This window comes from Morone saxatilis, unplaced genomic scaffold, assembly GCF_004916995.1.
Source record: "Morone saxatilis isolate NCDOM2014 unplaced genomic scaffold, NCSU_SB_2.0 Contig19, whole genome shotgun sequence".
NCBI classification, from domain to species: Eukaryota; Metazoa; Chordata; class Actinopteri; family Moronidae; genus Morone; species Morone saxatilis.
This window is the reverse complement of record NW_023339751.1, coordinates 11,757,544-11,769,022: the sequence shown is the minus strand read 5'-3', so window position 1 is coordinate 11,769,022 and position 11,479 is coordinate 11,757,544. Positions and strand designations below refer to the sequence as shown.

Here is an 11,479-nt window from a genome sequence, read left to right as displayed (position 1 = left end):
AAATAGAGCAGGTCTAGACCCAACTCCTTTTCGCCACCAAGACATTTTGTTTCAGCGTTCATGCTAACAGATGAATGAAAGACACCGACTTTGAAGTGAGTCCGTTTGGATGTGTGAACTGTAAAATACTGTGGGTGAAAATGACATAAGAAAAACACTACCTGCGCTTCGCCTCTAGTCCACTAGGCGTCAGTCATGCAACGTCTGAATATTATCTAGTTAGTGCCATTGAGATGTTAGGAACCACAATATTATATTATACAAACATATAAGAAGCACATTGCAGGTATGAATAGATACAAAATCCATTTGTTTGCCATTGTTTGTTGAACATGCACACAACCTGTTTGGGGAGGGGGTCCACAGACACATCTATAAACCCTGGCCCCAAGGTTTTCAGGTAGCAGTTGGCCAGCTATAGATATACTTAATGTATGTTGTTTAGGGATGTTGTTTTGAAGCCCTTTTTGGACTCGGGGGACATGTTGCCTTCTTTGCCCAACTGGGAATCGAGGCTTGGATGTACACACAAAGAATATGAATATTTTATCAATACTTTAGAGGACAGTGGGTCATTATGTATAATCACCTTACCTAGCATCATTTCCCATGCATTGCCTTTCTTCATAGACAGCATTTACTAATTCACATGCATATGTTTGTACAAGGGATATTAACAGGTAGCTGTCTGAAAACATGCAGAGTCTCATGAATGTGAGTAGGCGAAATAACACAAAACGCTTACAAAAGGTTTTATTTTTAGTTTGTTAATGAGTAGTTGGGATGTGACATTTCAGATGTGGAAAGAGGGCTCCACTTTGGCACAGCATGAATCAGTGTCACTGAGACTAGGATCGTGGTAAAAACACAGGCTCCTTACTGAGTGAGAATAATGGCCATTAAAAACACAACAGCTCATTTTCTTTGTTACGGAACTTTATTGATCTTGCAGCAATAGTGTCCACTGGCATCGGAGTTTCATTTAAAATAAAGTTATTTAAAATCAGAACAGAAAGTTACAGTAAGTTTGTTTGTTTCAAATCTCTTTCAACACACAATGTTAAGCCCTCATTGTCAAACCAAACTGATTTGAAATAAATCGGCAATCTGAATTATGATGCCGTAATATAAAGAGTTTTTATCGCCAAAAATGTGCAATGCAAAAGTGGGTTCGAGGAAACCCCCTCGATGTGTTCGTCACCAAACATGGCCTGAATTAATCACAAAGCCAAAAAGAAAAACTAAAATCTTTGATAGACATCATTTCAGCCATTCAGTGATTCCAGTCATACGGAGAAACTTATGAATGAATTTTGAATGAAAAACAGGAACTTAATGGGGGTTTATTTGCCAAGTTCAGAGCTGCTATTTGGAAAGAGTACAATTAGCAGACAAAACTATGACTGTGGTGTAACAAAAAAATAAAATAAAAACCCCACCGAATTATTGGGACTAAATGAGCATGTGGCGTTCCTTTAACCACACGGCCATCTAAACTTCAGAATCCCACAATGACATGTATGCCATCACACTTTCAAACTTCACAGCTGCTTGAGGAAGTAATTATTTAGAAAAAAACCCAAAAACATTTCTTGTGTTGCTCAGTTGCTAAGTACAATGTCACCTGTTCAATGTTACAGTGAAAAAATAAACATCTGTTGGAAAGTACAAATTGATGACAAGGAACGTTGTTTTAGTTACTGCATCTGATGTAAAGTAAGGCATGGGCAGACATGATCCATGAAATGAAGGTAATGTAAAGTGGAATAAGGACACTGGGGACAGATTTGTAAATTAAGGGACAGCATCTATCAAGCCGGATGCAAACAAAGCCTTCTGGTTCTTTGACACTTGTAACAAATCCAAAGGCTTGACAGTGCTCATACCCCAAAAAATACCCTCAATACTAAGAAACTGTAGTAAAAAATAAAATGCATATAAAACATCTGGTTGATTTTTCAAAAATCTTCTTGTATTTTACCCAAATACACAATTGGGATATTTCCACATTAATCTAAATCTGGTCTGGATATTCAAAAATACCTGACAGATGTTGCCTTTTCTTTCTTTAAATTATGAACGCAAAGCTTTTGCCAACGCAATAAACCAGTTAAGTCAAACTAACCATCAAATCTGGAGAAAAAAAAAAAAAAAAAAGTCTCTTAACTTTCCTTGGCAGGAGAGAAATGTGTAAAAAGATTTACAGCAAGGTCACGACAGTGATGAATGGAGTAGTTTGACATTTTTATACTATACTGAAATGTAATTCTAAATTAAAAGCTTGTTTTCAATAGCCTGATTTATAATTAGCTTTACATAAGCGTGGGAAATACAATCATTACAATTAAATCATGGCCTGAAAAAATTGTTTTCCCCTGAAAATTGGAAACTCACACAGGCTTGTGTTGGTGATGGAAGTCTTGGAATGGCATGAAACTCTTCACCTAATTTGCAAAATAAAAACACAGCATCCCTTTACATACCATCACAGGAAACTAAAAACAGACCAAACAACTGATAGATTGCGGAGCTTTTCAAGTAGTTCCAAAAGAGAAATAAAAATCACTTAAATAACATGCTTAACAAGGGTCTTCAAAACCAAAGACTGTGATGAATATCAAAGCTTTTGACTGATTCTAAGGCCGGTACTAAAAATGACCACTTCCTCCCCCAATTAACTTGGAATATGATCAGTTTTAAAGTGTGCTCTGTTTAAGATCCTGACTCACAGAAAGCTGTAAGATGAGCACTGGACAATGTGTCTGGGTACATAATATTGAGGCCTGCACCCTTGCTGTGTGGTTGTTGATTTGTACAGCAACTGGTGAACATGGAAATCTACACAAAATAAACCTAGTTTCCAGGAGTTGGCCACACTGTACCTGTATGTATGATACACCGAATCCCCATGGTTTACACACATTACATCCAGCAGCGAGACAGAGAGCTAAAGAAGATGGCTGCCATGAGGGCTCACAACATTGGTTTCTACAAGCCAAGCCACTGGCACGTGTGATGCCAGGTCATTTGCTTTTTTGCTGGTGTGGTTCCAGTCTGTTAGATGTCCATTTCAAACTGAGCATCATCACCTTGAAAACAAAAAGACAGCTAGGTGTTGAGACATGTCAGGAACAGGTTTTATCGTAATGGTTATAACCACAGAGGGTGTGTGTTTTGTCAAATGTTTTCGGTAACAACACGAATAAAAACACATCCTATTACATCAGTCGGTTACGCAATACTTATATTAACTCTTACCGTTTGTGGGCTTGCCATCGTGGTTGTTGATGTGGTTGTTGGCTTCATTCTTCTTGTTCTCTCTCAGGACATTTTGGCTGGTCACTCCAGGGATGATGGGCAGGTGAGCTGGGGGAGTCTGGGCAATGGGAGAATTGCGCCGGTCCAGTAGGAACTTACGGTCATAGATGATCCGGGTTCCTGCAACAAAGTTTCAGTTATTCACGCTCCTTTTAGGAGAAATGTAGGCGCTATCAGAACGTGTTGTGACTCAGAAGACTGGCTTTCACCCAGATGGCCCTGAAGCAACCATGTCTACAAGCATTTAACCTTCTTACACAAGTGTTTTTCACTTTTACCACTTATTATTACAGTCTGTTCTGTGATAGATGCAGGGCTTCCAGTCCCAATAAAGATGTTCCTCATGCCCAAGTTAAATACCTCTCCAACTGCCACAGTTTATACGCACAAGGGATAGTGAGAGCAAGATTCATGGTATGGCTTTAACTGACAACTTTGCTTCATGAGTTTTTCCTTTTCTGGTGCTCCACATGCTGTTTGCTTTCTGAATAAATCTGATTAACCTCAATCTCGATGGCATTGCTGGCATTGCTGGCATCGCAGCACTCTGCTTTATTTATTGTTCCCACATTAATCACATTTCACTGACCTTTTTCACAGCAGACCATTTTGACTTGTCACGACAGAAAAGCGCAGGTGGAACTAGTAACAATAACGATGGCTCAGTCCCAAAATGACTGCAATGCAACGCAGCAATTAATTTGATCAGTGACACCTGCGTTCAGGTCTAAAACGTCTGCTGGAAAAAAAGAAGGCTGTTCAACTCTAGTTTCACATCATAGTTTTTCTCTGGTTATTTGTGCCCTCCACAATGGCTCTATACACCCAGTTTGGAAACTACAGCTTTAAATAATACTTATCCTAATAGTCTCAAACTACACGTGTATTTTAATTGGATTGATTGGTTGATTAATTGATTAGTTCATAGAAAATCTATGGGCAAATCTATATCTATAGTTTTTGTCTCCAGCTGCTCGAACGTGCTGCTTCTCTCTGCTTTATATGATTATAACTAAATATGTTAACTAAATGGGTTTGGTCTGTTTGGACAAAACATGACATTTGAAGAACTCGCCTTGGACTTTCTTGGAATTTCCCACGATTTTCTGACCTTTTATAGGCAAGATGATAAATCAATAAAACCAGCAAACGAAATCCCTTGATAGAAAGACTCTATAGCATACCTATGCAGTTTCTGTACAAATATAAGGCATGTCAGCAACACAGTGATATGTGTACAGTATCCTTGCTAGATTTATTGTACTTCCTTATTTTGAATACCCTTATGTGGACTGAAATAAATCATAGCAATCCTACCTAACAATAGGATATGTACAGTATTTGATTCAAACCACAGGTTCTCACATTAATTTTTTTTGTCATGGGTATGTCTTTATCTTATTCAAATATAAGAACTAATACCAGAATCTCTGCGCAGCACACCAGCCAATCAGTGAGCAGCTAGAGAGCGCGGGGGCGGGGCTAAGCTTTGTTTTTGTTTTGAACGGGATGACAAGGCAGCCTAGGCCACAGAGACGTGCACAGTTGAAGGGCTGGTGAGCGCACAAACAGCCCAGAAAACCAACGACCCCCTCCATTTCCTTGCAAAGTACGATAACGCAGACGAGACAGCCCCCTCTTACCTCCAGGAGTGGTAGAGAATAAAGTGCCTCCAGGGGTGGTGCAATAATCATGAGGTAGCTGCGTTGTGTCGTTGATCAACACCGTCCTGGTCGGGATGGCCCTGCTCTCGCTAAGCTGACGACTGGCCGACATTTTTCAGCGCCGATTCGGTGACAAATGAAGCAGCTACAGAAAACTGTGGTGTTTTTTTCCCGACGGACGGTGGAAACCAGGGCCGTTTCCCACTCTCTTTTATCTTCCCCAAAAGCTTTCTTGTCTTTCCTCTCGTCCTCCCAGCCGTCAGCACCGTCCCCTCCCTCGCCAAGGCAGGAAGCACGACAGGCTGCGGGCGGATATGAAGTCAGCGGTGTGGAGCATCAGCAAATGGTGCCATCCTACTTTTTTTTTTAATGCTTTGAGAAACATATCTGGATTTGTGTCTGGAGTGTTTTTTTTGTTTGCACATTCTGCAGGCTGGTGGAGAACAAACTGAAGTCACATGTGTTACAGTGGATCTGGTCAGAGTTTTCATTCATTTGAACTCAATCTGTCCATGAGACCTAAATCTTTCACAACATGAGTGATTTGCCTCATATTAAACCTAAATGTTCCTGTCAGCCTTTGCCAAACTTTAAATTGTCAGTGCTGCCATAACAGAAGGTTTTAAAGCAAGCATGTTGAATTTGCAAGAACTAATAGAAAACAAAGGGACATAATTATTGAAATATATTTGTGTATTTATACTTTTTTGGGGTTCCTAAATGTAGCCTTGCTGGCAAGAAGCTCAAATAAAGCCCACTGGTTTGATTCTGCATTTAAGTGTTTCTCGTCATTTTTTTCCTCATGTAAAAGGGACAAAATCCAGACTAACTATATAATGTTACTGCAGGCCCTCACATCTTGCACACCTCACTTATTTGAGGTGATGACACACGAAAGAAGAAGGAATTTAACAACAAGTATGATCTATATATTTCAGGGCGACAAGTCTTATCGAGACTGAAACTACTAAATTATTGACAACATTTCCAGATTTGTAGATGAAAACAATTTACAAGAATATTTTAGATTCAAGATTAGGATCCAAATTCTCATATTTGCAATTTAAAGAGCAAACACTAGTTTAAACTTTTTGACCAGACCAGATCAAGATAGTTTTAGGCACATTTCTCTGAACCTTGTTATATGCAAACAATTGTGTTTTTTGTGTACAAATGCTCAGAATGTTTTTGGTCCATTCACTAATGTTCCTGACATGCAGTGAGTCTATAAACCTATAATTATAAGTCACTTTGATCTGATGCAAAGGCAGAAGCCATATAATATGAGATGAAGTTTATTTGTACAATTACTGGTTATTTATTTAAGGTATTTAAGACTTATGCAAACAAAGTATTCACCCTGTTACAGGAGTCTGTTCTGGACCACTGAGGCACCCTGCAGGGATGGCACACACATCCTGCATTTCAATGGACACACAGGCATTGTGGAGCTTTTGTAATGGGAAGAGACAATGTTGTCACTCCTGTGTTATTAATAAATTCAGTATTCTGCCCAGTGCATTGTTTGTAGTCTTAAGTCGGGGGCATATATGTTGTAATTATTCAAAGCTTTAGTGATATAGTCTAGAAATAAAAAACTGTCACTTCCCGCAAATAAATAAATAAATATTGCACAGGTATGGGAGTGCTTTTAAATTATTTGTAGTTTCATGCAACATTTTATTTAAAGATTGGGCTGGGTGATGTAGTCTGTGAGGAAAAACATATGATGGCCGAGTAGGCAGAGGCTTTAACTGATCATTTCACTCATATTTTCAGAAGACTGTATCAGTTAACACCAATAGAGCCTTTAATACTTTGATAACCATTATACCAGGCATCATGTTCTTCAGTTCTGTTTTCATCAGGAGTGAAAGAAGATATTTTACTTGAGTAGAAGTTTCTTGGTAAGGGACTACAACTTGTATTTTGTTGTTCAAGACTGTGTTTTAGAATGAATCAATGCAGAAAATACTCTTTTAACGTTACATGTATAAGTCATGGATTTAAAATGAAAGTAAAAATACAAAAGTATTATTATTCAGAATAATATATATTATGTTACTGAACAATAATTATTGATGCATTTTGCCTACATCACTTCAATGTTGCAGCTAGTTATGGTAGAGGTATTATTATCGTCTTTTGCACGCTGAAATTCATTAAAATCTTAGATGGTATTTGTTTTTCACATGTGAAGTTCGACATTTCCGACAGGCGTTTAAGGCATCTGTATCAAAGTGCGCATGCGCTATGGCCTCTCTCTGTCTACACACTAGCACAGACGTTTTCCTTCCGCCGCCATCCTCCATCCCAGAGCCAGACAGCAACACAAACCTGCGCGAAACATGAGCTTCACGGTGGAAGAGAGGGGGGACCTGAACTCCCTGAACTACCGCTTGTTCTTCAGTGAGTAGAAACCGAGTAGAAATGATACAGTTTTGTCATTGTTTGCTACTTTTGAGCTCTCTCCACAGACCCCCACAGGCCGACTGCAACTTCCCACGTGTCACTTATTCATTTATGGTCGCCGGGTTGTTTCATTGTATCATGTAACGTTGAGCAATGTTCTTGAATTGGAAACTACAAGCCAATCCGCCGTAGTTTGAATAGCAGTAAGGGCTCGGGTTGAGTCATTCAAAGTTGCGTCAGCTAGTTGCGCCGGTTTTTGTTTTTTGTTACCAAGTAACACGGATCCTAAGTGAGGTGGTTTGATTTCTGACAATCTGTGTGTCATCCTCCCCAACCGTACACCTTTATTCTTGCCTGGATTTCGTAGAAGGACGTTGGTCATTTAGGGAAATCTCGCAAGGTGCTCTAACACGTCACCCAGCATATAAACCCATAAAGGCTTTGGGTTGGTTGGACAACGCCCTCTGTGATTATAATGCGTTAATAGATCCATTGATGTGCTAGTTATAGGACAAGGCTGCGTGTTGTTAAGCTGTGGGACAAAGTGCTCTCTGTGCTGTAGCTGTAGATTATAAGTTCCTGTAGCTCCCTCATAGTTAAAGCTCATTGATTTTTAGGGACAAATTCAAGCCAAGTTACTGTCGTCATCATCAAAATGCAAGACTCAAGGTCTCTGAATGCAGACCATGGCCGTTACAATAATTTTGTAATGTGTAAAATAAGGCAAAATTGGTTATGTAGTAATAAGTACGCAGTGGCTTTAATGCTTGGTACAAGGGTTGTTTAAATGTTCTGTGCCATATCAACATTAAGATTAGCATTACGTTTAATTACGACACCACATACAAATTTAAATGTCCAACAGGTCTGTCATTTTGTTGTATTCCATCTATATAGGCAATGCGAATAGCAACATTTAAAACAACAATATTTTTCTCCCATAAACGGGACATTGTACTTATATACACTATACAAGAAGGCTGCCATCCTTATGAAATATCCACATATGAGTTAAAATAATATATGCAGCCATGAGGTAGTGTGACTGCCAATGGCTGTGAAAGATTTGGTATGCGGATGAGAGAGCACAAAAAACACTCTTCTTCTTGTGTGTGTGCCATTGGGTATGCTATCATGTGCCAGTGGTGGCATGCGTGCCTAAGGTTGCTGACCCCTGGCCTAGTGGGGAGCAAGTTAATGGTTCTATGACTGTATGTCTCAGGGCAGAGGCCACGAGAAATTTAATGTTTCTCATAATTCTTGCTATACAGTCAAAAATGCATCAACAGAAATTGGTGTGGGTGTGTTTTTTTTTTTTCCCCTCGAGACCACCAAACAACCTATTGACACACCTTCAGCCAGAAGTTAAACTTAAGCAGTAATGAAGCCTGTGTACTCTCTTGGCAATCCATCCAATCCGACATTCATTCCCCTGCTGTAGGACCACTCAGTTGTTGACATAAGACAGACAAAAGCAGCTTGTATCTGCCTGCCATATTCATACAGTGTTAAATCTGACTGCCTTACAGAAAATGCTGAAGGAAAGTACATCTCACCATTCCATGACATACCAATATATGCTGATGAGAGTCAGGTAAGGTCACGGTTATCCCATTACATATGTAAATGTTCTGTATGTGTACCCTTTAAATCAACCCACTGGTTAAAATGCCAGCTACAGCGCTGCTCTGAATATGTTTTGTAGATTACAGGCATCGAAATGTTTTAAGTAAAGCTCTCCGAAATAGCAAAGGTCATAGTCTATTTGTGAAGGCAATGGCCTTTACTCTTTATTTTCTAAGTGCTGTGTCAATATCTCCTGTGATTGCAATACATTATCTTTTATCTTATCTATCTGAAACAATTAATCTTACTCCCATTTGACCGAAGCAATAACTAACTAGTAAAAGCCAGAATGTATTATTAAGGATTATGTGTTGTTGTTGTGTCGTATACTGCCGATGAATAATTTAAAGATAACTATGTCGGATTCTTGTCTCTTGCAGAATATCTTTCACATGGTGGTTGAGGTACCAAGATGGACAAATGCAAAGATGGAGGTATGTGTCTCAAATTATCTCCCACTAACCTCCCAACACAATTTCACTGCTAGATGCCACTAGATGCCACTAAATCCTACACACTGGACCTTTTCAAACAAGAATAAAAGTTGCGATTCACCATTTCTACCTTTTTTTTTTTAGTCAAGCAAATCATTTTATTGTGTCTGGGATCAAATTAAGTTCCTCTGTTGTAATAAGGCATCATGAATGGCCTTCAACATGAATGAATTGTACTTTTTAACACTAAACATGTCTTTAAAAGTATCAATATGCCATACAATTTATTTTCAGATCGCTACAAAAGACCTCTTGAACCCAATAAAGCAAGACGTGAAGAAGGGCAAGTTGCGATATGTTGCCAATGTTTTCCCTCATAAGGGTTACATATGGAACTATGGAGCCATTCCTCAGGTTAGTTTTTTGTTTGAAAGAATTCTTATCCTGCAGTGTTTAAAATGTAAATGTTTAGTAGTTTTACTTAATACGTGCAACCGTTGCATTCTGTCTTAATTCAGCTTGTGTGCTTTGTTTTGTGGTGTGTCAGACATGGGAAGATCCCGCGCACAAAGATGGAGACACTGGCTGCTGCGGTGACAACGACCCCATTGATGTCTGTGAAATCGGCAGTAAGGTACAACACCGGCTGATGATTTTGCAGCCTTGTTGTTCATCTTTCACGAGGTCATTAAGTCACAGTGATTATCGATTTCATTATTTGTCGTGTACAGTAATTTCATGGAAATAAGGATGCTGCTGCTGCTGATGACAACAGAAAAATAACTGCAAACTGAAATGTCCTCCTAAGGTGTGTTCCCGCGGAGAGGTAATCAAAGTGAAAGTGCTCGGGGTCCTGGCCATGATCGATGAGGGTGAGACTGATTGGAAAGTGATTGCAATCAATGTAGAGGACCCTGAAGCCAACGACTTGAACAGTAAGCGCCTCAATTTATTAAAGTCGCTCTTTGTTTTCGCTTGTCTGTGTTTGTGAGCCGCCCTGCATCGGTCGTACTGAACTCGTTTTGTTGTCCGTGTTTAGACATCAGTGATGTCCAGCGCCTGAAGCCTGGTTATCTGGAGGCCACGGTCGACTGGTTCAGGAGGTACAAAGTGCCAGATGGGAAACCAGAGAACCGCTTCGCTTTCAATGATGAGTTTAAAGACAAGGTGTGTATGCAACACACTCTGCTTAGTCATTGTACTATGACAGATGTTTTTTCAGAGTTTCCGTGCTCCCTGTCAAACAATGAAATGCAGTTTCCGCCTTTGTCAAACTTTGTGCAAATCATTGAAACCTTCACTGGAACTAGAATTATATACACATGTTATAGTTAACTGTAAAAAACTTACTTTCAGCTAAGCACTTACTGTTTTTTTGTGTTTCAGGACTTTGCCATTGAAGTGATCAAGAGCACCCACAACTTCTGGAAAGCCCTCATTTCCCAAAAGGCCAATGCCGGTGAACTGAAATGGTAAACCCTCTTAACTGCTTTGACTACAGCTCAACATAAAGTTGCTTTAAGAACGAGTGTACCCTGAAATATACACATTTATGGCTTCTTGACTAAAAGTGACTGTGTCTTATCACACAATACAGCAAAAACACGTGTGTGTCGGCCGGTGACAGCCCTTTCTGCTGCTCAGTAGAAGAGGCCAAAGCTGCTGTTGGTGAAGTAAGATTTTGTTCATCCTTTTATGCAACATATGAAATCTCAACACCAGGCCTCATTCCTTCTTGATTATCATTTTATAACGGATGTTTCACTCTATTTTTAGACATGTCCTTGTGGAAAGGAAGAACCTATCCCTTCGTCAGGTAATATTTCAAAACATATTTCTGTAAATGTCCAGATTGTTTAATTTCTGCTAAATTTGATTGATCAAATGTGATTTAATGTTTTTATTTACAGTTGATAAATGGTTCTACTATTAGAAGAAGTAAACCAGGCACTGGTTGGATTGGAGCAGAGTGAAAGGCTCATCTCTCAGGAATACTTGAAGATGGTCTTACATTAGGAACCAATT

General features: G+C 39.4%; 2 protein-coding genes across 2 annotated transcripts; one reads left to right on the top strand and one right to left on the bottom strand.

Annotated features, from left to right (window-relative positions):
* Nucleotides 1-918: 918 nt before the first annotated feature.
* Nucleotides 919-5,282, bottom strand: eif4ebp2 (eukaryotic translation initiation factor 4E binding protein 2). Its single transcript, XM_035663321.1, has 3 exons — nt 4,962-5,282; nt 3,259-3,438; nt 919-3,089 (listed from the first exon to the last, which is right to left on the bottom strand). The coding sequence occupies exons 1-3, from the start codon at nt 5,092-5,094 to the stop codon at nt 3,058-3,060; spliced, it is 345 nt and encodes a 114-aa protein (XP_035519214.1). The 5' UTR covers nt 5,095-5,282; the 3' UTR covers nt 919-3,057.
* A 1,961-nt stretch (nt 5,283-7,243) lies between these two features.
* On the top strand, nt 7,244-11,479 carry ppa1b (inorganic pyrophosphatase 1b). The gene is made up of 11 exons (XM_035663500.1): nt 7,244-7,391; nt 8,924-8,988; nt 9,401-9,454; nt 9,749-9,868; nt 10,002-10,088; nt 10,263-10,389; nt 10,494-10,621; nt 10,841-10,926; nt 11,052-11,127; nt 11,231-11,270; nt 11,365-11,479. Exons 1-11 carry the CDS (start codon nt 7,331-7,333, stop codon nt 11,385-11,387), a joined length of 867 nt encoding a protein of 288 aa, XP_035519393.1. The 5' UTR covers nt 7,244-7,330; the 3' UTR covers nt 11,388-11,479.